Here is a 27,924-nt window from a genome sequence, read left to right as displayed (position 1 = left end):
TTACACACCATCTCAGTGTATACAGAATTCCAGAAGCCTACCCAAGGATACTCCCAGGTTAAACACTAGACCAATAAATAGTTCTCAAAATGTCATTCATGGATTTTCTCCATTAGAACTATCTGTGAGGTCTTCCTAGGAATCCATTTACTGGGGCTCTGTCCTAGGCTCAGTGAAATAGCAACCCTGAGGAAGGGACCCAGCAATATGCCAATTAAATAGTCAGCCCAAGCGATTTTGAGACACATTCAAGTTTGAGTTGGCCATTGATGTAGATCTATTTTTTCATTTGCAAAGTCACTTGATCAAAATCACATAGTAAACAGGGCAAAATGAGATGCAAATGTTTTATTCCATATTCTACAAAACAAAGATTCTGTGCCTAAAATCCTACATTTATTATATGTTTGCATATAACTTTCAGGAAGCCTGCCTTTACTCCTGATACTGGTTTTTAAGCATAAGAGCATAATTTGTGAGTACAATTCTAAAACTCTACATAGCGAATTATAGAATATGGTTGTGTGATACTTTATTAACTAGAAAATCTTTCTTGTTCTATTAAAATATCATAAAATGTTTAGGTGCCGCTGATTCTATGATATCATTTATTTTTATTTGTTCTAATACTTGTCTCTGAGTAGTTGTGTCAATAGAGTTTTGGTTAGGGGCACCTGGGTGGCTCAGTCAGTTAAATGTCTGCCTTCGGCTCAGGTCATGATCCTGAGGTCCTGGGATAGAGCCCCGTGTTGGGCTCCCCGCTCAGTGGGGAGAATGCTTCTCCCTCTCCCACTTGTCCCTGCTCATTCTCTCTCTGTCTCCCAAATAAATAAATAAATTCTTTAAAAAAAATAGAGTTTTAGTGAGTAGACTTGTATTTCCAAAGCTTTAGGCCTAGAAAATTTCTTATTGAATGGAATTCCACCAACATATTTTTGCAACATAAACATGATACTGAACTTGGAAAAGGTAAAAACTGTCTACTCAGAGACGTTTTATCTTCTAAAAGGTGAAGAGAAAAGTTTGCCTTTCATCACTGCATTCATTAGCTTCTTATTTTAATATCCCATTTTGTTTTTTGTTTTTTTCTTTTAAAGATTTTATTTATTTATTTGACAGAGACAGACACAGCGAGAGAGGGAACACAAGCAGGGGGAGTGGGAGAGGGAGAAGCAGGCCTCCCGCTGAGCAGGGAGCCCGATGCGGGGCTTGATCCCAGGACCCTGGGACCATGACCTGAGCCGAAGGCAGACACTTAACGACTGAGCCACCCAGGAGCCCCTTAATATCCCATTTTTTTTTTTTATTTTTTTATTCATGAGAGACAGAGCGAGAGAGAAAGGCAGAGGGAGAAGCAGGCTCCCAAGGAGCAGGGAGCCCGATGCAGGACTCGATCCCAGGACCCTGAGATCATGACCTGAGCCGAAGGCAGACGCTTAACCATCTGAGCCACCCAGGTGCCCTAATATCCCATTTTGAAATTAACCTCGTCTTTCTCCTCTTGCCCCACCAACAAGCATTTATGTCATTCTGCCTTGCATTGGGGTTAGCTGTGCCTTCTTGATTAGCCTCTGAGATCCTGGAGGGCAGGCAGGACCCACCCTTTAGTCATTTCTGTATGTCTCCACTACAAGGCTCCCTGAGAAGGAGATACACAGCCAGCATTTAATATAATTCACTCAGCAAACACTTACTGATGGCAGGCTGTGGCAGGCTCTGTGCTAACCACTGGGTCTTATGTTGATTGAAATGAGGTGACTGTGGTCTACACGACGAAAGAATGAACCGAACTAGGAAGGCCCGTGTCCAGACCTGTGTTCTGTGAAGCTCGCTCCTGCAGCTGTATGTTGGAGGGGCTGGAGGAGGCTGATGGGGGTCTGCCGTGGAACCCTGTTGCGAGGCAGGGCCGTGTTCTGTGGTGAGAGCGGGCATGCCCGTCTTTCTGTGCTTCCTACCTTCACTCTTTGTGACACTAGGCCTAATTTTTCTGAACTTCAGTTTTAAACATTTTTAAACATAGACCTAATGAAGGGGTTCTTTTTCTCTTTTGGATACAAAGGCTTCTAAAGTTGAGAATTTATGGCTCCTGGCCTTTCAGGGGGCCTCTCTCATTATCCTGCTCCTCCTCACACCCTCAAAAGAGTGGGGTTCTACAGCAGCAAAGTGTCTCTCCTGGGGCTCGAAGTGGGTCAGGTTGGTGACGTAGAAGCACCAGGCTGACCACCCAGACAGGAGGGCAGAGGTCACAGGCAGTTTTGCTCATTCAGCTGGATTCCAGGATGTCTCAATGTCTACACTGGGAGAGAAGGAGCCACTGAGAAGTGCCTATTCACCAGGATAAGGACGGTGCCTTGCTGAATATTTGCACTTTGCAGTAGCATTAAAGGAAGTCTTTTCTTGTCAGCCCTTCTCTTGAGCCTTATTACCTAATCCACATCTTTCTCTGGGCTTCTTCCTTCTAGCATATCAGAGCTGTCTTTTTTTTTTCTCCCTGTGTACATGACATATTTCCTCTGTGGTTCTCCTTTGTATTATGTCCTTGAACAACTCTGGAAGGAGAAGACTTTGCCTGCTTTCTGGGGCGCCTGGATGGCTCAGTCAGTTGAGTGTCTGCCTTCAGCTCAGGTCATGATCTCAGGGTCCTGGGATCGAGCCCCGTGTCAGGCTCCCTACTCAGTGGGGAGTCTGCTTCTCCTTCTCCCTCTGCCCCCCTCTCTGCTCATTCTCTCTCTCTCTCTCAAATAAATAAAATCTTAAAAAAAAAAAAGACTTTGCCTGCTTTCGGATGATTCGACACAAGAACACAGGCTGAGTTTGAACATGGATGTTAAGAGGCTGCCAAGAGGGGTGCCTGGGTGGCTCAGTTGGTTGGGCGACTGCCTTCGGCTCAGGTCATGATCCTGGAGTCCCGGGATCGAGTCCCGCATCGGGCTCCCTGCTGGGCAGGGAGTCTGCTTCTCCCTCTGACCCTCCCCCCTCTCATGCTTTCTCTCTCTCAAATAAATAAATAAAATCTTTAAAAAAAAAAAAAAAAGAGGCTGCCAAGAATCTAAACTCCATCCAGAAAGTCAGATATTCTCTTCTTGGAATAAAAAAATCCACTCTGGGGTGGGTGGGAGAGGTGAAGGAGGGCGATGATGTTGATATATATATATATATATATGTATCAGTTGTACCACAAAATGTTGAGCTGTCTCTAATGTTTACAGGCCCCCCACCTCCATCTTGAGGCTGGTGCTGCTCCAGGGCTGAGTACTTCCAGTATGTAAATGAAATACCTCATTTCCTGCATTTCAACTATTTCTTCAAAGGCAAACCTCTCTAATTTTAAACAACTAGTGGGGAATGTGGCACACAGAGCTTTCTTAAACACAGAGTGACAGCTTGCATGACCTCCAGTGATACGAAAGAAGCTTTGACAAATCTCATTTGTCTGTACTTTCCTTGGGGCTGAGAGTGAAGACAGTTGTGAAGCTCAGGCTAACTCCTGGGTGATAAAACATTAGAAGATGTGACTTTGAAAACTACAGAGAGCGGTGGAATATAATACAGGAAAAATGCATACCATCCTGCTTCTCTGCAAAAGTAATTTATATCAATTGAATAATAAATGCATTTCTCAGCACTTCTACATGAAAAAGCTCCACATGATAAAAACTCATGTCTTAGGTCTTAGAAACGGCACAGTGATCTTATAAATTACATGCATGCCACACTAGGTATACCTTTCTACACACATTTAAGGAGGTAGTTTTGTATATACCTAGGACCCTCGGCTGCTCAGTTTTGGCTTAACGATAATCCTGGGTCCCTGACACTCAGCAGTGGTCCTTACAGGGTTACTGAGCTTTTAATAATGCAGTAAGCACCCATCTGCAAACTCACCACCCAAAACCACAGCTACCACTGAGATGCAATGTGTAGGTAACCATGTGGCCCTACCCCCCTTCCCATCCCTCTCCTCTTCCCCATTAGATGTAGCCATCGGTCTGGATCCTGTGTTCATCACTCTTTCTTTCCTTTCCAGTATGATTTTATTGCATTTATTTGTAGTCCTATAAAATATTTTTTAGTCTTATTTGTGTTTAATTTAGAATATTAAGACTTAACTTCTTGCGCTTGATGTTTCCGTGATGTTACAGTTCAACTGCTTTGACTGCTATGTGAATAGATCATAGTTTATTTTCCACTCTCGCTTTGATGGGCATTTGGGCTGCTTCCCAGTTTTGCTATTGCAAACAGTGCAGCTGTGAGCATTCTTATACATGCCCCTGCTTGCATATGTGCGGGGACAGAACTGCTGGAGCACAGGCGAGGTGAGACACTCAACTTCGGGAGGGAAGGGCAATGTTCATACTTGATACAATCGTTCCCCACATCTAGATGCGGGTGGATGGATGGTTCATATTACTCAGACTGATGGTTGCTACATTTAAAGGATGAAAGCAATATTTTCTATTTGGTATTTTAGTCAGAAAAAACTCAAAGAAGGACAACGCCCTTCTTCCACAAGCCTAACATTATATAAGTAGACACAAACTGGAATGTCTTAGATCTTGCCAAATCTAGAACCAGTCCAACTGATAAACTCAGAAGAACCAAAATCATACCACGGCAATAGAAATTATACCTTCCATGGATAGTTTTATCTAATGTCCAGGGTAAGATTAACTTGTACACGGTACAAAATGCTGAGTTAAGAGTCCGTGTTGTAGACCTTGATGCCCAAACGTGTGCTGAGCCTCCCCACCCCCCTTCCAAATGTGCTGTTGTGGGAATCTAGGTTTTTTTCTTATCTGCAAATAGTAGGACATTTCGTGGTGAATAAGTGCCCCATGTACTTTCTCTTTAATGGAGGGAGTTGCAGATACCTTTAACAAGCCTAATAATAGTGTAATTAGCAGCATGTCAATAATCATCAACAAACACTATTCTCTGAGATTTCCACTGTGGTTACACCCAATGCTGTCATCCTTTGAACTCTAGTCAGTGTTTTGATTGAACACTTGCTCTTCGTATTCAGAAACTGCTTGACTTAACACCTGTAACAAAATGCATCCCTGTGCATTTTTAAAAATGTGCATTCTCCCTTTTGGTTGGAAAACCATCAGGCTGAAACAAATGGGCTACTTGGAGTTGTAACGTTTCATGAAGACAGTGTTTTGTGGCCTGAAGAAAACAAGAGATTGAAAACGTCTTACCTTCACATAGAGCTGCTGAAATTCCTCGAGGTTCAGCCTCCCGCTTGGACAGTCCTTGAGGAAACCTTTGTACCACTGCTTGAGCTCGTGCTCATTAAACTCTGTGCTCTTCACCAGGTCCTCCATTACTTCGGGGGCTAGTTTGCTGTTCTGTTTCCCCATTCTGCCTGAAGAAAAGCAAATGAATGCAATTAGCCGTGATCATTTCAAACTTGATTAGGAGCCAAGTCAGAGGTCCGAGCAGCCCATGGGTGGGCACTCCCTCTAGTGTGTCAGATCAAATCCCCCCCAAGGCTGCCTCCTTCTATTTGGCATTCCAGAAAGGAGATGAGTGAAAAAGACCCTTCACACAGCTCGAAAGGCTGTAAGGGCTCATCCTCCTCCATCAGGAGTCCCTGCGCAGAACATCGACTCCCCCATGGCGAAGCAGCCGTCCTTGTTTGTGCTACTCATGTAAAGTATATGGGCACTGTTTATATTCTCCTGTTATGAATCAGCACTTGCTGCCTGGGTATCTAATTCCACATTTAGTTTGTAAGGATATTAAGTGGGATTATTGACACATGCAATGAGAGGGATTTACAGACAAATGATTACAAGCCGACTTGGGAAATCTGATCAGTATGGTAGGAAATCTCAGCTGGTTTAGTTATAACGTTGCAGCTTTTTTTTTTTTTAATGGAAACAGCTTATCTTTATTAGTCAAATTAATTCTCTTTCTCTTCAGAGGTTTCCTACAACGTTGCCATCAATGTTGACAAACTTGGTGGCTTTTTAGAGAGATTGAGTGGTGAATTTCAGTTGACCTAATTCCATTCTGATATTATTACAGGTGGTAGGTAAAAATAACAATACATAAAATAATGTTACCTACATCCATTATGTGCCAGGTTATTGACTGGTTACCATGTGTGTTACTTAGGGCAATATTAATTAATTGCTTTATCTTAAATTCCTTCCTTTTTTAAAAAAAATGATTTTATTTGTTTGAGAGAGAGTGAGCGAGAGTGAGCAGGAGCAGAGGGAGGGGTAGAGGGAGAGGGAGAAGCAGACTCCCCTGCTGAGCAGGGAGCCTGACATGGGGCTGGATCCCAGGACCTTGGGATCATGACCTGAGCTGAAGGCAGATGCTTAACCGACTGAGCCACCCAGGCACTCCTTAAATTTCTTCCTTAATACAATGTATATAATAACAAAAATCTTTACAGATTTACTGTAAGGACTAATTAAGAACCAAGTATGTAAACAAAGATAATATTCCAAAATTAAAAGTTTTTGTATTAGTGCAGAAAAATTAAAGATGATTTTTTAAAGTTTCACTTTAATGTTCTTGTGTTAACAATAAAATAAAAAGAGTGAAAACTAAACAAATTAACCACAGATTGATTTAAAAAGTCAAATCAAGGGGGCTGGGTGGTGCAGTCTGTTGTCTGACTCTTGGTTTTGGCTCAGGTCTTAACCTCAGGGTCATGAGATTGAGCCCCATTGGGCTCGTCACTCAGTGTGGAGTCTGCTTGAGGTTCTCTCTCTCTGCCCCTCCCTTCGGCCCTCTCTTTCTCTCTCTCTCTAAAAAATAAATAAATAAATAAATCTTAAAAAAAAAGTCAAATTAAAAGTGAAAATCTGAAGGATCACCAGAATAAGGGAAGTGTCATAAGATATTAAAAATCCTGATACAGGAACTGAATTAGGCTTTGAAAAATTTACCCAAGTGGACCTAGGCCTTCAATGTGCTGGAGACAAATTCTCTCTTCGGCTCTAGGCAGGTTTACACTTGCAATCATCCAGAAGGGGTAATCTCATCACATACTTTGTTGTTTTTATTTTTTTGCCTTCTTCTACAATAGATACCACACCCATTGTCAGTGACTGGCCCTAACATTGAACAATTCTTTCACTGTGATGAAACCTCGCTACTACCAAGGAAAGCTTTCTCCTCAGCATCATCCCAACCTAACACAATGAGAGTATATCATTAAAATGGCCATTGGTCTTCCAGGCTCTTCTGTTTGAGCAAAGGACCTGAGGATCAGCAACTATGCCCTTTATCATGGAGCATCTCTACTTATTTTTGCTCTTAATTTCAAGCTCCACGTCTCTTATTAGCAACTGTCTCTTAATTATTGGTACTGTGGGATCCCACAGCTGGATATGGAAATCAAGTTGGGTACTCAGGTGTCAACTTTAATTAATCTGGGTGAGAAAACTGTAATCCATGGTTATCCTGCTAATCAAAAGATGTATTACCAAATTTTCAGGATTTCACTTTGTTGTTTAGAGAATTACAAATTTTCATTATTGAGCCCGAATCTCACCTAACAGTAACAGCTGCTGAACGCTGAGTGTTGGCTGTGAGATAAGCACTGTGTTGAGAACTTTACACACTCCATCTTTAACCCTATGACAGCTCAGCAGTAAGGATTAGGGCAGCTCTCTTGTACAAGACCATACAAGTAATGTGTAGCAGAGCCAGAATTTGATCCTGGATTAGCAAGGCTCCAATGCACAATCCCAGACAGGAGGATGGAAGGCATCTCAGAAGGAACAGGAGGAGCAAAAGCAGGAAGGTTTGTGAGGCTGAATCAGTGCCTTTTGGCACTGAAAGGATAGATGAGAGAAGGATCAGTCACTTTGCCAGGCTCTATTTTGGAAAAGACTGTTGGAGTTTACCAAAACCACAAGCCGGAATGAGTTTGTATTAACGCTGGGAAAGCGGATTAAGTGTTATAAAAAAAATGCCTCTCCCAAATGCCTTTAGAAGGTCAACAGCATGGGGGTGCCTGGGTGGCGCAGTCAGCTGAGCCTCCGACTCTTGGTTTTGGCTCAGGTCCTGATCTCAGGGTTGCGAGATCATGCCCTGCGACAGGCTCTGCGCTCAGTGCAGAGTCTGCTTAACGATTCTCTCTCTCCTCCTCCCTCTGACCTACTCCTGCACACTCTCTAAAATAAATAAATCTTAAAAAAAAAAAAAGCTCAATAACATGTCAGCTTCTCTCTTAAGCAAGGAAGCTTGGATTCTCCAGGGATCATGTGTGGTGCCTGAAACTGTTCCTGTTGACTGACTGGGGAGACGGTGGCCTCATACAGGGAACCCTGTCAGGACCCTGAATCAATTTTGGAGACTCACATGTCTAACTTCATGCTTCTTGGTTACCAGTCATGGTCAGCAACTATCAGTGAGGTGTGTCTGGCAGTAGATGAATGACGTGGAATATCAAGTTCTGGCCTGGCTCAACGCGGCCCTGCCGCTGCTTTCGACAGGCCCTGTTTGGACTGATGATCCGCCCTGCACTCCCTGCCTCCAGCCAACCTTCTGTATGGCTGCTTGAATGAATTTTTAAAATACAAACCTTGCTGGGGCGCCTGGGTGGCTCAGTTGCTTAAGCGACTGCCTTCGGCTCAGGTCATGATCCTGGAGTCCCGGGATCGAGTCCCGCATCGGGCTCCCTGCTCGGCGGGGAGTCTGCTTCTCCCTCTGACCCTCCCCCCTCTCATGCTCTCTGTCTCTCATTCTCTCTCTCAAATAAATAAATAAAATCTTAAAAAAAAAAAAATACAAACCTTGCCATCTGAGCCTCTCCCTAAAACTGTCAGCACTTCTCATTGTCTACAGGATGTAGCCCCATCTCCCTAGCCTGACACCTGCACTTCCTACTCACATCCTCATTTTCTCCCCATCTGTCTTTTCACTTGTTCAGCAGGCTTCTTCTCTTTCTTTACGTAGCCTCAGCTCACATGCCACCCCCTCTGTGAAACCTTTGAGGACTTTCCAAGGCTGACTTAGGCATCCTTTCTCCTAGGCATCTCCATTCCTTGGTAAAAGCTTCCCTGGTCGGGGCACCTGGGTGGCTCAGTCGATAAGCGTCTGCCTTCAGCTCAGGTCATGGTCCCGGGGTCCTGGGATCGAGCCCTGCATTGGGCTCTCTGCTCGGCCGGGAGCCTTCTTCTCCCTCTCCCACTCCCCCTGCTTGTGTTCCCTCTCTAGCTGTCTCTCTCTCTCTCTGTCAAATAAATAAAATAAAATCTTTAAAAAAAAAAAAAAAGCTTCCCTGGTCATTATTTCTCTACTAGATTGTTAGCTTCTTGAGGGAGAGGACTGTCTTTTATTTATCTTTGCATCCCTGCTACCTCATCCTAGGCGCTCGACAAATAATTTTTTTTTTTTTTTTTTTTTTTTTTTTGTTTTAGCATTTTTATTCTATTATTATAAATGAATTTTCACCAAGAATCATAAACACAGACAAAATCTTTTTAAAGCAGCACCAGATTGACCCACACTTCCGTGAAACCAGCTTCTTGAGACTTTATCTTAAATGACTCTCTGACGTGATCATTTCCTAAAATGGTTATTCATGTGAGAAGCAGATTATCTTCTCTGCCTTTTGAAATGCAGGTAAATATGCAATTCATCACTGCTTTATACACCCCGTGCACCCAGTAATAACGATACGTTAGGTGTGTCTAAACACAGGTGGGTTCGACAAATAATTTTTGAGGAAACGAATGAATGAGGGGCATTGAACCACTGTGAAGTAGGGACTCAAGAACCTCAGCACTGGTCTTCATCAAGTTGTGGTATTTGGTATGTTTCTTTCTGGGAGAATCAGTCTCATAGTAATCCATATATGAAAACAGTCAATGCCATCAGACATATAAATATAACATGCAGGCAACAGATGGGAAGAATGTTTCATTTAGCTGTATGGAAAATCACCTGCCCACCCAGAGACTGTTTTTTTGTTGTTGTCTTCATCACTAAATTTTGAACACCTTGAAGCTAGGGCTCATGTCTTTTGTCTCAGTATCCTCAGAACTTGGCATAAAGGTGGTGCTTAGTGATGTCTGATGCATGAAGGAAAGCACTGATGGGTTAACACTCCCCACCTCTGCCCCCTTTGTCTTGGAGTGGCACTAATACAGGCCTGTGGTGTCTCTCATTATGGGACCAGAACCACAGAAAGGGTAAACACGACCGTAAAGCTTATCACATTCCCAGTAAAAAGATTTCATGACAAACATAAAATAAAATAAAAGAGTCCGTGTGTGTGTGTGTGGAGGGGGGCAGGTAATTCCAGTTGTTTCTAGTTCATTCTGTGATCATGCGACAGATCTTTTCCCCTTCTGTTGCTCAGTTTCCCCATTTGAAAAACAAGTGAGTTGGACCAGATGACCTTTAAGGCCCTTCCAAACCCACCGTTCACTGATCAGCAGCAGAAGTTCTGTAAACATGAAAAGATGAGTCACAGTCTTCAAATCAGCTTGTCTCGAAAGAGTCCACACATGTTGGCTCTGTGGATTCTTTACCTGAGTACCCGTCGGTACTTGAACATATGTTGCCTAAGAAGGGAGGGGACAGACACTGGAGTATATTATTTTAAAGCTAGCATTCCAGGTTATAAGATAAAAATCAGCCAAGCCCCAAGTCAAATAATTTCTCATGGTTGAGTGGCACTAGAGAGAGACTCAGTGTTAGGCACAGAACAGGACTGGTGGGGGAGATTTGGTGGGCAAAAGACCACCACCAGAAATGGGCCCATGGGTGAGGAAAGCCCAGCACCAACTTGCAAAGGATACCCAGAAAAGACCACATTTTTATACTCTACAGTTTACAAAAGGCTCCATGCGACAACAGTTACCCATGTAACAGTCCAGTAAGAAAGAGATTATTATCATCCCCCCTTTACTGATGAGGGCTTTGAAGTTCAGAGAGAATGAGTACTCTGCCTTAGCTCAACCAGCTAAGAAAGCTTAGTACAGAATAAAAGTCGTTCTCCAGAACCCCACTGGTTTCCTGACACAGACCAACATCTTCTCTTGCCCGGATTCTGCAACCACTCTCTCACTGGCTTGCCTGCCTTGAGCTTTGCCCACCTCTCTTCCACTTCCTATCCAGTCTCGATAGCAGAACGGCAGAGCAGAGGAGGCAGAACATGTATGAGTGCTCTTAAGACAGATCTGGGAGACTTCTCGTAGGAGGAAAAGGCCCGCCAGGGGAGGCAGGAAGAGCCCATGAACATCTTTCCTCTACAAACCTTTGGGTCTTAGAGAAAGAGAATTCAAGTAGTATGTGTGTGTGTGTGTGTGTGTGTGTGTGTGTGTGTGTGTTGCCCTGAGCCTTGCCCTTTACCCACTCTGATAGCTAAGTCCAGCCTCCTAGAACATAGCAGGGCCCACTGCGTGCGATCAGGTGCACAGACCAGCAGGCCTGGCTTCTCACAGGGAATCTGGCCATTAGCCTGGCTGAATCTTGGCGAGATTCTTGCAGAGATGGGGGTGCTGAGATGGAGCAGCCCAGGCACATGTGCAGATACACAACCGGATAAGCACACCAATGGGGAAACAGCCCTGGAAGTACGGCTCAGAGCAGAGGAAGGAAGGGCTTTCGGGCTCAGTTGGAGGCTGATGGAGTACAGTGCCGGGTGTGAGGAGTCAAATGGGAGCAGAGCTTGCTGTGTGTCAGATTACCTGGGCCAGCCTTGAATACAGCAGGTGCTCTCTCTCAGCCCTGGGCTCCTCACTTGTACACTGAAATAACTGGAAGAGACAGGCCTTCTCATGCTTAGACTCCTGCCTAGATGGCTCTTTCTTTTCCTTACCACCTGTCTAAACATTACACCTCCTGCAAGGCTAGGTTCCAACGCTGTCTTCTCTGTGACACTTCTCTACAAGCTCTTATTATCTCCCCTCTCCTTCTTCTAGATAGCACGGTTTGCATTAATAATGACCCATGGCCTGGTTAGCTCTGGGCAACTCAGCTTGGCAGACACTTATAGGTGTTGTCTATGAAAAAGGTTCTGTGCTAGGCACAGTAGCATATACAGAGAAGACATGGTTCCAATCTTGAAAAGCTCAGAACTGGATGCAGGAGATATGCATGCCCATTGGAATAAGGGTTATGATGAGATGAATGCTCAGAGCAGAGAGCTATAGAGCACAGACAACAGAGAGACAAATGTCCACCAGATCAGGCGACTTCACCTGTGACTGTTCCCCAGGTGAAAGCTCTAAATTGGTAGTTCCCCAAACTTGCCTTAGTACAAAAATCACCCTTGCTAATGTTGTTAAAAATGCAGCTTCATGAGACCCTCCCTTAGAAGGAAATCTGTACTTTCAGCAAGCAACTCAGGTCACTTTGAGGAGCACTGATGAAAACCATAAACAAAAATCAAAGAAGATGGTCTGAGGAGAAAGCATTCAAAGCAGCACAGACATAGCCCAAGTTCTCACTGATGTCTCCCTCCCTGTCTGACATCCCTAATGTTGTTTCAAGATCCTGTATTGGGGACTAACATGAAGAATTTAAGGGGTGTTGGGGCGCCTGGGTGGCTCAGTTGTTAAGTGTCTGCCTTCAGCTCAGGTCATGATCCCGGGGTCCCCGGATCGAGCCCCGCATCAGGCTCCCTGCTCCGTGGGAAGCCTGCTTCTCCCTCCCCCACTCCCCCTGCTTGTGTTCCCTCTCTCGCCCTGTCTCTCTCTGTCAAATAAATAAATAAATAAATAAATAAATAAATAAATAAATCTTTTAAAAAAATTAAAATTAAAGAATTTAAGGGTGCCTGGGTGGCTCAGTCAGTTAACCATCCGACTCTTGATTTCCATTCAGGTCATGATCTCAGGGTCATGAGATTGAGCCCCGTGTTGGGTTCCACAGTGGGCATGGAGACTGCTTAAGATTCTCTCTACCCTGCCACCTGCCCCTCCCCACCCTAGAAAAAAAAAAAAAAAAAAGAATTTAAAAATCATACAACTAGGAAAGACCAAAACTTGAAAAGATTTGCCTCCGGGCTCTTCTGCTTTAATCCCCTTGATTTTAGGTTAGAGAATTTGAGACTCTCCAAGATCATGCGGGCACCCAATGGCAGAGTGGGGATGAGAACCCCAGTCTCCTGACCCGGCTGGGTGATCCCACCCTCCTACCCCAGCAGCATGCTGTCCCCATGCCAAACACCCAAAGCCTACAAGCCAGGACACATGTTTATCTCCCAGCGGGGATGTTGAAACAATCTCCATCACCACCTCCCTTGAATCCTATAAACAAATGACACTAGGTGGCTAGTTTCCAGAGACTGTTAAAACAACCCTGAAAATCATGCCTCAAAGTGGCCCAGCACATTGTGTGGGGGTTTCTTTTCTAATAAGGACAATTATCTGACACAATGGCTCTTTCTGCCCCTCCAGTGTGTTTCCTCCTAAGCAGAATACTCCCAAGCCCCCAGCAGCATCTCCCCAAGGGCAGAGTGTGGATCCCAGGCCAGCCTTTCTTTCCGTCTCTGGGGACCAGAGCAGCTTCAGAAAAGGCGAGAAATCCTTTCTTACAGCATTAATGCTCTGATGACTTTACCTCAAGCCCTGAACCTCATGGGATTACAGCCGAGGTCTTGCCCACAAGCATAAAACAAGCGGGAGGTTAGGAGGGCGCAGACTGCATCTTTGGGGACTCAAGATAAGGCGAGAGTACTTATTTGATCTGCAATAAATGAGAAAAACATTTTGAAGGAAGTTGCAGTAGCACTGTCAGGGCAAGTGACAAGAGTTCCAACCCAGAAAAATAATAAATACATGAAGGTGAAAGCAGAAGCGGGCCCCAGGGATTAATCATCTGCTCTAACCACCTTCATTTTCTAGAAAAGTCCCAGGAAGTTTAGGGGATTTGTGACAGGGAATAGAGCAAGTCCGTAACAGGGCCTAGCTAGCAGCACCCTGGCTACTGAGCCTTGGCAAGAAGACGGGGGCTGCTACAATACCCAGGCCCGTGACCCTTGGGCACCAACATAGGCAGAGGGTCCCAGGCCCTGCAGGATTGGGAAGAGCCATTCAAGGTCCCTGTGGCCAGGCTGTCAAGAGTAGCCTCCCTCCTTAGGCCTGTCCCAGCTGCTTCCAGCCAAGTTCCCACCTGAGTGGTCCCTCTACAGCTCAGGGGTAGAGTCTGAAGGCATTGCCTGGGGATAGCCCTGACCCAAGACGGGAGCTGCTGGTGGACATTAGCTTTTGGATCTGACTAAGTGGTTCCAAACTAAAACTCACCTGGTAACCAGATGGCCAGGTACTCAGGAACTCTGATCTACAAGGGGATTAAGGGGCCGACCAGCCTTGGGGGTCAGAGTCTACCACCTTCTTCTTCCTTTCCCAGGCACAAAGAATGTCTCTCAAGCACCTGGGAAGCACAGCTAAGCCCGAAGCCACCTTGATGCCTGGGTGCTAGGCTACGACTTCGGGAAAGTTTCTACTCAGACTCAGTTCCCCTTTCACCCCATCAGGTGGGTTCCCTTCCCTTTTCTGTTTGGTCCCAATGTCTCTTTTATTTTTCACTGGACTTAGTTGAGTGGGACAAAAAAGTGTGCTGGAGGCAGACCTGGGGTCAAATGATGTTCCTGCTGCATACATGGTATACGATTTATGAGCAGCTCCTCAGCCCATTAGAGGCTCAGTTTCCTCATTTGTCAAATGGAAATGATGAAATTTGCTCACAGGGCTGTTATGAGAATTAATGAGATAACACACTGAATTCCTTCCCACAGTGCCTTCCACGTAGCAGGTGTTCAACAAACAGTAGCTATTATTAGCCTCATCATGGGACCCAGCAAACTGGGCTGCTCCAGAAGATGGGGAGGCAGACATTTCAAGATCCAGGCTCAGCTATCTACGTGTTGCCTTAACCTTGACACCCTGTACCAGACCTGGTAGTGTAAACAGAAGTACATAAATTGTGACACCTGGGGGATTTTACTGTGGTCCTGCTTCTTCTCCTTCAAATCAAAGTGTTTTGTATCCATCCCGACAGAGGAAAGTCATCTGAGGACCCCCAGCCCTGACTAATCATCAACTGTTGAGTGAAGTTTCCATCTAATTCCCCACTCACCCACTGAACAGACGTGTAAGCTGATTAATAGCTGGTAACCTTTCATCTGGGAGTGTTTCAAGCAGCCACCCACTTCTCTGAATCTTATTTTTACTTCCCTGTGCGTCTTTCTCCAGCTCCTCTATGTGTGTCTGAGCATCGATTTCTATGAAAGGAAACAGGCCATCTCTGGTGGTGTCAGAACCTCACTGAGTTCTGAGAGGTAACAGAGGAAATGCTTTCATTAATAATCACAGCCTTCTGTCCAACAGATTGTGTGCTAAGTTGTGCTGCCAAGTCCCAGTGGGGAAGGACCGTGGTCCTTATCTCTGATCAGCAGGGAGCTATGGGAGAGAAGTGCAGAGCAGGGGTGCCCACATCACCCGCACATTCCCAGTCCCAGGGCTAGGAGCAGCCTTGAGCATCAGCGGTGCCAGCCCTCTCCTTGCTTTCAGAGTTCAGGGACTATTCCAAGGGGCCAGTGACATGTCCAAGTGTCTATCAGTAGTAGCAGAGTCACTAAAGTCTCTTGACTCTTAGGCTGGTGGTCTTTCCTTTCTGAAAGCTGTTTGCATTTACCATGTTCCTAAATTGTTATCTCTACGGAAATTCTAAAAAATAGTTTAACTCATGTGGGTGGGTCTTAAATACAGAGAGCTTTGAAAATCTCGTATAAAGGTGGCCTGATAGAAGTAAAATCTTCTATTTGAAGGAAGTATGACATAAGAAATTAATTCAATAATTCAGTAATTCCACAATCTTTACTTAATATTACCCTATATTACAAAGAAAATATGGTGCCCCAATCTATCTCCAGAGTAAGCCTTTCCTGAATGCCAGACAATATCTCCCTCCACCTCTTAGACATCTCCACCTTGGTATCCTACAACCATACCAAACTCAACATCTCTTCCTATGCTCCTCTCTGGGTAAATGACCCTGCCATCTGCCCAGGGTCCCATTCAGAGCCTGGGGGTTATCCAGGACTCTGTCTCTCCTCACAACCCTGTATCCAACCAATCATCAAGTGAAGTAGTTTGTAGATCCTACTTCCTAATTCTCTCTATAAATCCATTGACTTCTCTCTCGCCACTACCTTAGTTGAGGCTGCCATCATCTCTCACTTTTATCATTATCCAAACTTGCTTCCCTATTGACAGTCTGCCCTTCTGAAATACATCTTCCACACTGTAGCCAAATGACCTTTCTAAAACATCAAATCCATCATGCCGTTGTCCTGTGTAACCCCTTCAGTGGCCTCCTATTAGCCTCACTCTGAATCCAAACCTCAGTGAGGCTTTCCAGGCCTGCTCACCTGGGCCTCCACTGCCCCACACCCAACATCTCTTTGGTCTCACCCCTGCCCATGATCCCACCCTAGGCTCCAACTTGCTATATCATCTCAAACCTCTGGTGTGTACTTGCTGTTCCTTCTGCTTTGAGGGCAGTTGCCATTCGCTCCCCTTTAGCCTTCTAGTAAATTCCAAACCATGGTCCAGACATAGATGAGGTGCCTCATCTGGGTGACTTTGCTATTTGGCTTCCTCTTTCACACCCTGACTCTTGTACATGCTGCTGTCCCCACACCACCTGCCAGGGTGTGGTCGCTGTATGGCATGTCTGCCACCTCACTAGACCTGGGCTTCCCTAAGGGCAGAGTGATTGTCAGGTTCACCTCAGACTACAATGAACAAGTGCCCAGGAAATGTTGTTGAATCAATTAATTATGATGTGATCTCTGTCAACAACTAGCTGGAGCTTATCAGCTGAACGATAAGAGAGAACATATGAAACAGAGATCAAAGATGAATGTGCTAAGAGCCATTAGGGAGACACGCGCAAAGTGGAGATGGAGAGGGAAGAACAGAGAAAGAAGAGGGTGTGGAAGGGAACCCCAGGGAATCAGTAACAAAACTACTTTAGGAGCTGAAAAACTGGGTGAAGAATTATTTGCGAAGTGGTCCTTCAAAATTATTTCAAGGAAGCAATCACACAAATCCACAGAGATGTATATACCAGGATGTTTCCTCCAGCATTGTTTAAAACAATTTTTAAAACACTCCACCTTTTCAAAAAACAACTTAAATGTCCATCATAGAAAACTAGTTAAATTGATCTTGTTAAAACTACACAATAGGAATTACGAAGCCATTAAAAGTGGTAATACAGATCTACACTTAATGACATAGATTGGTATTGATTCAATGTCATTTATTTAAATTAAAACATGTAAGTATACAAAACAACTATGTATTTTCAAGGATAAATACTTAACCAAGGACATGTATTAAACACAATAAAATGGAAGGGGGAAATAGGAGTGAGTACAGAAGATGAAAAAATACATAATAAAACCCAGGAGCGGCTTTACATAGACCATGATGATAGTGTGCCATGAAGAGAGGAGTATGATGAACATAAATGTGCACTTGAGATCCAAAAAAAAGAAAGAAAAAAGGAGAGAAGATATTGCAATAGACTGTTAAGTTAAAAAAGCAAGTCACAAAACAGTATGTGTAGTATCGCCTTGCCTTTGCTTTATACATACACATGCTCAAGCTTGTGTGCACAGAACATTTGGACAGGACACAATTTACATCAAAATCTTAACTGTGGTTCTAACTGCTGGGAGATGGTAATATTTCACTTTTTTTTTTTTTTAAAGATTTTATTTATTTATTTGACAGAGAGAGACATGACGAGAGAGGGAACACAAGCAGGGGGAGTGGGAGAGGGAGAAGCAGGCTTCCCGCGGAGCAGGGACCCCGATGCGGGGCTCGATTCCAGGACCCTGGGATCATGACCTGAGCCAAAGGCAGACGCTTAACGACTGAGCCACCCAGGCGCCCCAGTATTTCACTTTTCGATATCTTTCTGAACTTCTTATGATGAGCGCACATAACATTATAATCAGAAAAAATATACATAAGTAATTCCAACAAACAAATAAACAAAATGTCTCTTGACATTCTGACAGGTCTCAGGAGTCCTGGAAAGTACTCTCATGGTGCTTTCAATGAAAGCCACTCCTTTTTCCAACAATTAATTCACAGCAATATGTCAGGGTTCACTTACAGGCCAAAGACCATTAGTTCTGAGGCCCATACTGGGTAGCTCTGGGTGAAATGATGAATATGAAGAGAAGCTCGGAAGAACCCTGAATCTGTTACCTTCTCACCTGTCTCAATGCCCTGGAAATGCGGAGACACATTGTTGGGGGGATGTCCAGGTCAGAGTCCCTGACCCTCAGGATCTGCCATGTCAGGAAACCACTCTGAGGCTCAGCTCAACCATGTGTGAGATTGATGATAACAATATCCCTCTTGGTGTGTTTTCACATGGTTTAAATGAGATAGGAAAGAGTTTTCTAAATGCTAAAGCACTATCCAGTATTCATTATAATGACTGAAATTCAAATTCAAAAGATAGAAAATTCAGATAGAAAAGATGATGATCCCATAGATCATCACTGTTGGCTACCTAAGGCCAGATTAGGATTGTCTAATGAGGTCCAGAGAGATCTACTCCAAAATCAAAGGAAAGATCCAAGAAGGTGAAAGGGAACAGAATTTGCTACCCCAATATATGTCTCTTCGACATAGGATCATTTTAGGCTGATTATTTTTAAGAAACAGGAGACGTATGAGAATCTCTAAAATATGAGTAGAAGTTACCCTTCTGAAAGAGACATTTACATTTATAAGGGAAATCTCCATTTGTAAGGGTGTCTCCCTCTGCAGCATGAAGGGGGAGAGGACTAAATCTCTAGAAACTCTCGCCAGTGGAGAAGGCAACTGACTTAAATGTGCATAACAACCACACTCTTGTTTACTGTGCTTTGCCTGACATCATCCTCAGACTGCCTCCCCTCCCCAACATCCTCTTTTGTGTTTAGCTGGAGATAGTATTTAAGGTGATGGCTTGGGCCATTTCAGTGAGTTCTTCAGTTTTCCTGGGTATCTCCCTTGTATATAAGAGGTATACATGTTGTTAATTTTATGATTTTGTTTGTTTTTTTTTTTCCTCTTAACCTATCTTTTATCACTGGGGCCAGGGGTAGGAATCTTAGCCAAGAACCTAGAAGGGTTGAGGGGAAATTATTTTTCCTCCCCTGCAAAGACTTTGGAAACAGTAGCATCGCTGGATGTGTCAGTGGATCAACCTTCCCTACCTTCTTTCCAGGAAATAAGGAAATGCTGATTTACCTGAAGCCAACATTCTCAGTCCTCAACCTGGAACTGTTGGCTATGATGCTGATGGACATTCTCAAGAAAAGTTTTCCAGGGCCCTCCCAAATGGCCTGTGTGGATTGTCTGTGCTTTGACAGGTTCGTGGACCACACCTTTCCCTAGGTGTGGAACCAGGTCCCTGACAAAGCACCAGACCTGGTTCCAGTCCCAACTCCACCAGTGTTTTCCTATGTGACCTTAGCCATGGTCAGCTTCCATTCTGAGCTTCAGTTTTCTTCAAAAGCTCTATGAAAGTTTCCACCTCACCTAATTCACCAGGTCATTGTAAGGGACAAATCACAGAGGCAGTTTGTAAGCGGTAAAACTGTTTCTAGCTCTTAATCTAAGGCACTTTCTGGACACATCAGGAAAGGAAACAAGACCCAGATATACGGAAAGAAGTGGGTTTGTTAGGCAGGGAAAAATAGAGGGAGTAAATTGCAAATCCCAGCATGAAAGAGCAAAGACACCTGTTGATAAGCAGCCAACAGAAGGTTGACAAAGAAGCTGGAGGAAGAGGATGTAACCATGGGGCCCTTCTTGGAGCTTTGGGAGATGGATGGAAAGGGCATATTTACCAAACATTGCTGGAGGAGTGCTGACCCTCTCCAGTGAGGTTCCTTGTCTTTGATATGTTTCCAGTTCTGAATTATGCCTGCCCTGTCCTTGCTGGGCTTTTGTGGCTGGAACAAAGCACTTTATTGTGGTGCTTGAAAAATAGCTTAAAGGGACAATGCCAAGGCTGAGTGGGCTAAAATTAGACCTTCCGGTGCTTTTTTACTTGGCAGTTGTGTGCACAGGCTGCTAACGTGGTATCCTCCACCCACCTCCCTCCCGGCCGCCGTGTGCCTTCTGAGAGCACAGGTAACATGTGCTGAGGGAGAGGAAGTGCTGCTTCCTCTGGCACCCTGTGGGGATGACAAATGCTTCTGGGCTGTGTCACTGCCACTTTGGAGTAGTATGTTGAGTAATCATTTGAAGGGATATGCTTCCCTATCAGCCAATTTGCATATTAAAACTAAGCCATATCTCTCCTTCCCATTAATCTAATGCCCTTCCATGTTGAAACCAAAAGGAAATCGCAAGACCTATATATCATATCACATATTTGAACCTTGTATTTACCTTTACCTAAGAATTTACAACTTCACCTACATAGCCACTGCAGAACCCAAAAGCACCAGCTAATGGAAGCGCTAATATTGGGGATCTCCCTCTTTCTAACTTCTAGGCCTATGCTCTTCCTGGTAGATGGCATCACTACGCAGCACGATGTAAGGTACTTATAGCTGGTTCTTTTGGGAAAGTTCATCCTGTTCATTCAACTTTAAACTGTGTATGCTAATAACTACCTCAAAATGTTAAATGAAACACACAAACAAGCAAACAAACACAAAACAGAAACAGACTCGTGAATACAAAGAATGAACTGATGATTGCCAGAGGGGAGGAGATGGATGAAATAGGTGAAGGGGATTAATAGGTACAAACTTCCAATTATAAAATAAATAAGTCATCAGGATGAAAAGTACTGCATAGGAAATATAGTGAATAACATTGTAATAACTTTGTATGGTGACAGATGGTAACTACACTCATCATGGCGAGCATTTGTAATGTACGTAATTGTCAAATCACTATGTGGCACACCTGAAACTAATATAATTTTGTAGGTCAATTGTACTTCAGTTAACAATTTTTTAAAAACTTAAATGAAACAAATCTATATGACTAATATTTTAGGAGTAATCACCATAGCTGATATTATCAAGTACTTAATATGTGTTCATGGATTATGCACTTCATCTTTATAATAATTTAATGAAGTAGATACCACTCTGTCTCCATCTTACAGTCAAGGCAAATTAGACTTGGAGAATTTAAGAAACTTGCCAAAGGTCACACAGCCGAAAAATGGTGGAGCTGGTGCTTGAACCCTGGAAGCCTCTGACTCACTGTTCACTATTCTGCCCTATTAAAAGAGATGAGAAAGAAGAAAGTACTTTCCAGGACAGAAATGATTATTTCAATCTAAAGTTCATCATTCTCTTTTCTTGCCTGAGTATTCCCTGATCTATGCATTTCTTTACCTAAGTAAGGCAATTTCACGTACTAAGAGCCCTGGTTTTTCTCTCCCAACTGCTTGCTTCTGGGCCCCAAGGGATTAGGTAGGGCTTAGATGCCAAATACAAGAGCAGCAATGGAAGGAATTGAGGATGTTTAATCTGGAGAAGCAAAGACTCAAAAAAGGAAATCTGAGCTCCCCTTGAATAAGTGAAGGATTTACTGGCACAAAATAGACCTACAGATCAGCATAACAGAATGGAGAGTCTAGAAATAGACTCAGCTATACATAATTACTTAATGTATGATCAAGGAAGCTTTTCAGAACAAGAGGAAAAGGAAATATAATTGTATAAGTGATGCTATCATCACTTGATAGCAATTTGGTGGAAAAAATGTAAGTCAGAACCATACCATGGACCATCTTTTAAAAAATCATTAACATTTGGAATAAACAGTTTAATATCAAAATATGTCAAAGAAAACTAATAGAAACTGAAAATATGCTAGACAAAATGTTAATAGCTATGTGTATATATACACACATCCATAGCTTTATATATAAAGCAAATTCTAATTATTAAGGGAACCATTAGAATCAGAAGAGAGGAATGGTCAGAGTGTAAATAGAAAATTCATACCAGCATAAACACAAATAGTAAACAAACCCAGAGAAACATGTTTAACCTATTTATTAAGGTTAAGGTAGACTTTCTAAACATAAAGGCAATTGCAGAAACTATAAAAGATAAGATTGATAGATATAACTACATAAATTCAAAGTTTAGGGAGTCTAAAAACACCTGAAAAAAGGGGCAAATATCAAAGTGGAAAAAACAGGCAATATAAATGTCTTTTAAATAATAAAGTTGCTTAAAAATCAATGGTAAGAGAATTTAATAGAAAGCTGGACAACCAACCTGAACAGAGAATGAACAGAGATGAAATATCAATGGCTAAGTTCAATTATACAAATAATCAAACATGGTAAAATTGCATGTTCGTGCAATCCACTAAAAAATACTAGAAATCAACAAGTGTTAAATATTAACACTTTTGATTCCAGGGGAAGCCATCTTAAAGAGGTAATCTGAGAGGAAAAAGGTTATACAAAGGAATATATTTGTTACAGCCTTATTTAATAATGGTAAAAACTCTAGAAATGTAACCATTCCTCATTAGGGAAATGGATAATAAATTATAGTGTATTAACTCAATGGAATATAAAATTGTGAGTACAGTTTTGAAACATGGCAAATTACTTATGATATGGTAAGTGGAAAAAGCAGACGTACAATATTGAATACATATGATAATTACAACTATTTATTGCAAGAAAATGAACTCTGTTTTTTTCCTCTCTTCCTCCTTACAAATCAATAAAAAGTGCAGACTATGTGCAGAAATCATGCTGTATATCAGGGTATGGAGATGAATAAGAAGCTGCTTGCTTATTTCCCATAGAAACCAATGACCCAATGGGAGAGAAAAATAATATGCCAACATTTACTTACAATATATAATAGGGAGCCATAAGGACATCCCTACAAGGTACAAGATTTTATGGTAACACATGTTAAATAGTGAAGATCTCCTATAGGCTACCATATTAACTTACATTAAAATATGAGAACTTGAAAAGATCTTTGTAAAACCTAATTAATCTTCCTTATTATAAAGCTTAGAAGGCTGAGATGAAGAGAGAGTAAATACATAGATCCTAGATCAATACTTTCCTTTTCCAGATGGAAACCCGATGCCTAGAGAAAACATAAGCTTTTTCTAAGAGTGTAGAGAACAGTCTGTGGAAGATCTAGTTCCAGAGCCATGTTTCCTGATCACAAGTCCAATGTTCTCTTCAAATGTGGCTTTTACCCAGAGTGCATCAACAAAAACAGAAGGTGACAAAAGAAATAGGCTACTTATCTTCTAAAGAAGTACAAGGGCAATGGAGGATGTAACGGGCAGGATGAGTCCCTGTCTCAATAATTTAGGGAAGAGTCATGAGTTTACAACCCAAGTCAAACACTTAGGAGTCTGCATATGCATCTCTGTTCCTTGTACCCTAATTCTAATTAGTCAGAAATTCTGTCTTGACTAACTCTACTTCCAACACTACTTTTTTTGCAACAACTATCTGATTAGTCTTTCTGCATGCAGTCTCTGTCCTTCAAATTTATTCTTGACACTGCCGCCATATTGATTTTACAAGGATAAATATCTGACCATTTCAGGCCTTCAATGCTTCCTTGTTGCCTAAAAAGAAAGTCTAAGTTCCTTCAAAATACGCATAGGGGCCACCATCATCTTGCCAGTACTTTTCCTTCAGTTTTATCTCTTACTACTCCTGTCTCATACTTCCAGACTCATGTTTACAATGAATTTGCATTTTCAAAAATATTTCAATATTTTATCAGGTCTCTGTTAGCATAAGAGGCCCTTGTTGAATGGACAAATGAATGAACAAATGAGATAAAGGAAATCTAATAAAGACATTTCTTAATGACATTGATATCTTGGCTAATTAATCCTCTCTAGCCATAAGCTCAGTGAATTTGGGTACTGTGTTTGTCCTGCTCACGGCTGTATGCCCAATATTTCACAGTTGAATAGATGCACGGATGGATGAATAAAACTTTGTAACAGAGATTTGTATGGCTGTTATTGAAGGGCAGAGGAAACAACCATGTTTGTGAGAATTAAAGAGAGCTTCACATGAGAAACAACCTTTGCAATGGATGAATAGGGATTGTCAGGTAGAAATTATAGACACAATAAGGTACAAAAGAACATGGCGTGTTTGGGGATCAAGAAATACTAGAATACAGCTGGAAAGCTTGAGGTGGACAGGATAACCTAAGGGAAAGCATTAGACAGAGTTAGATTCAAATTCCAGAGTTAAAAAAAAGTTAAAAAAAAAAAAAAAAAAAATTCCAAAGTTAATTCTCACTATTTTTATAACCCCCAAAAAAATAATAAAAATTTTTTAATTTCCCTTTTAATTTAAAAAAAAACATGAAAATTAAAAATGAAAAAAAATAAAAAATAAAAAATTGAAAACCTAAAAAAAGAGCCCCCCCTCCCCCCCCCCCCCCCCCCCGCCCCCATCTTCCTCTCCTTTTTTTTTTTTTTCCATTCTCTTCCTCTTAGTGTTAATTCTTTGGTTTGACACCAGTATCTTGGGCTCTAGTCACTAGGTAAGACTAAGGGCCTCTTTCAGATCTAAATCTAAAAACCTCTCCACATGTGTTCTCTGTGGGCAACCAGCTCTTATCTGTATATCTCACTTATCCTGCTGCATATATCACACTAAAGCAAAATAAAATGTTTTGACTCCAACTCAGATTAAAATAGGAAGGACCAATGGAACAAGAAGGACTTGATTTACTAGCTAGTCTCTAAAGTTTTTTGCTCATATCCGTCTATAACTAAATAATTTGGCCCCTACTTAACTTTCAAGAGGGAGATCCTATAATGTATTGTCCAAAGAGCACACTCTGAGAGTGAAGGAAGGTGCTATTACTTCTACCAGGACAACCGGTGTTATTCAGGACTATCTTAAGCAAATGGGGTTGTATCATCCCCTGCCTCTCCAATTTTATCTCCTATCACTCTCCCTTATTTCCTAAGCTACAGCTTTACAGACTGTGTGGCTTTCTCTCTAACACACCAGATTTATTCTTACATTAGGGCCTTTGCATTAGTTTTTCTCTCTCCTTAGGATTCTCTTCTTCTAAGATCTTTCATGGCTGACTTCTCACCAAGTCACTGGTCAAATGTCACTTTTTGGATCTTTCTATTTAAACTATTAAAACTAGCTTCTCCTCCAATGACTATCTCATTATCTTGTTTTATATTCTTTGTAGCCCTTAAGACTATCTGAACTTAGCTAATGTAATTATTAATTTGCAATTATCTATTGAGGGTCCTCTTTCACTATAGAATGTTAGCTCCAAGATGGCAGGAACCTGGCCTGTTTTATGTACCACTGTTTCTCTCTAGACTCATCCCTGATACTGAGTAGGTATTTAATAGTCATAAAATGAATATCTTAACTTGCTATAATGTTTAAACATAAGCTTCCTTTTTTTATAGTGACAGTGATTGATAGTTACCATATGAATGTATTCTTTCATATATCAGTGCAAAGAGGTTGTATGCCAAATTACTTGAAGGAAAGATCACCTTTAAGTTACCTTATCTCCCTACTCATGAGCTCAATAGGGGTATGCAATGCAGTTAAGTTCTTCATTATTGCCAACTTCGGGGAAAAACTGAAATAAACAGCCTTAAGTCAGATTAGAGGCTACAGTGTGTAAAAAATATTATTGTGTTAGGTTTGACCCAGGTAGTATCCTAGGACCTAGAGCAAAGTGTGAGTTACAAACCAGGGAAGTTACCTGACACAATCCATAGCTAAACCATTGGCTCTTGGTATTCTGGGTATTTTTAAGTTATACATAATTTTTTTCTCTGCTATTCTAGAGTGCTTTTGGAGGGTTTCAAAAAGCAAGATTGAACAATGGAAAGGTCACTGGTTTCTTTAGAGTATATTAGCCTTACCATTTTGGGCAATTAACTGACATTTCTGAGACTCAGCTTCCTCATCTATAAAATTGTGATAATACCGCAGTACTTAAAGGCTTTCATAAAATGAGAGTTAATGTAAGTTAAAAACCTAACACAGTGCCTGTTATAGTAGATGCTCAGCAAATAATATCTATTTTTATGACTTACATTACCAGGTGGTATTGATCGGTACATTCCATTGGCATTCAGAAGAAGTTTTATAATAATCCACAGATTGACTCATTTAAAAAACCCTGATGCCAAATATAGTAAACTATTGGTGCTAACAGATTTAACATTTCAAAGTTTGAGTATTCTGTTATGGACCCATTAAATGAAGCAATTTATAAGTTTTCTGGAACATGTACTTGAGACATCCTTGGTGTAGGGCTGGTGTGTAGGAATAAATCACTCAGCTCGGCTGTGATTCTCCCAAGTATCTACATCTCAGTGTGGTTTTGTTAATATTCGTTCTTCCACATGCACGTAGGATCTCTCTTACATGATTAAAAAAACAAAGCAAAAACTAAAAAGCTGTGTTTCTTTGTGGAAAGTGTCTCTTAAAAAACACGTCTGCTCTGCTGGTAAGGGGAGTGAAGAGAAAGTGAGGAGGGCAATCACTTCATTGTATTTCATGAGAAAAATTATATGGAAGAGGGGTACTCACTTTAGAGATCTGCCAAGATTTTGAGGTGTATCCTTTCATTGTGCCAGGTATCTGAGACTGAGAAAAGACCCCTCCTCAAACATTCCCAAAAGAAAGAATATTTATGGGCATTCTCTCAAAGGTCCACCTAAATATCACCCCATTGATATAACCTTATCTTTGACTATGAGTAAGGAAGCAAAAAGAAATGAAAATTTAAAGGTAGTTTAACTTTATACTCAATACCTCAAGTTTCTAGTGTATTAGTTGTTAATGATTAGCAAAGAAAAAAATAGCATCTTTGGTAATAGGTATCAAGACCCTTGAATTGTTAATACTCTTCATCCCAGGAATTTAACTTAAGGAAAATTGTCAGTTATGTGCTCAAAGATTTGGGCAAAAATGAAGTTTGATGCCAATTTCACACTGATCACAAAAATGTATTCAGATGGATTAAAACCCAAATAACACAATATGCACAAATTATGGTAAAAAATTGATAAACATGACTACCTAAAAATTAAAAACTATTTTTAAGACAAAATTAACCATGAATAAAGTTGAATAAGTAAAAGGCAAGGAGAAGATATCTGCAGTGTATGTAACAAAGGATTTGTATTCAGAATATATAAATATTCCAAATAATACACGAGAAAAATGCAAGCAATCCTATTAACAATAGATAGAGCATAAATGGATAATTTACAGAGAAGAAAGCCTACATGGTCAATAAAGAGTAAAGAAATGTAAAATAACAAGGGACAATTTTTTCCAATCAATTTGATAAAAATGTTTCTTAAAAATCTGCTGATGCCAAGTGTTTGCAAAGATGTAGAGAAATATGAACTCTTTCTAATATATTACTGGTGGGAATATTAACTGGTACATCTTCTTTGGAGAACAATTTGGCAGTATCTAATACAGCAGAAGGCGTATATGGAACATGATCTAGCAATTCTATTTCAACACTATACCCTAGAGAAACACACAAATATCCAAAGGGATATGTGAAAAAGATGTACACTGCAAGTTTGTAATAACAAATACTAAAAAAAAGTCACAGCAGCCTAAATGATCATCATATAGGGAAGGGATCAGTAATTTGAGGTAGATTCATGTGATGAGGTAGTGTATAATAGTTAAAATGAATAAATGATATATGAATAAAAATTGTGATCTAAAATTTTTTTTGAGAGGACAAGTCAAGAGAATGACACATACAGTATGATGTCATCTGCTTAAATATAAAAGAGCCAAAATGATACTATAGAGACATATGTATTTAGTAAAAAGAATAAACATGTTCGTGAAGAAAATGCATGCTAAGTTCAATAGAATGTTTCTGAAGAGAAAGAGAGGTGAGTGGAACTGAGAAGG

General features: G+C 41.6%; 1 protein-coding gene across 1 annotated transcript in view; it reads right to left on the bottom strand.

Annotated features, from left to right (window-relative positions):
• The window catches only part of VSNL1 (visinin like 1), a 101,865-nt gene that overhangs the window by 54,356 nt on the left and 19,585 nt on the right, over nt 1-27,924 (bottom strand). The window contains exon 2 of the mRNA XM_021697458.1: nt 5,202-5,368. Within this exon, the coding sequence (XP_021553133.1) occupies nt 5,202-5,363 (162 nt within the window). The 5' untranslated portion in view covers nt 5,364-5,368. The remainder of the gene's footprint in view (nt 1-5,201; nt 5,369-27,924) is intronic.

Source organism: Neomonachus schauinslandi, chromosome 10 (genome assembly GCF_002201575.2).
Source record: "Neomonachus schauinslandi chromosome 10, ASM220157v2, whole genome shotgun sequence".
In the NCBI taxonomy this organism is placed as follows: Eukaryota; Metazoa; Chordata; class Mammalia; order Carnivora; family Phocidae; genus Neomonachus; species Neomonachus schauinslandi.
This window is presented reverse-complemented; position numbering and strand designations above follow the sequence as displayed.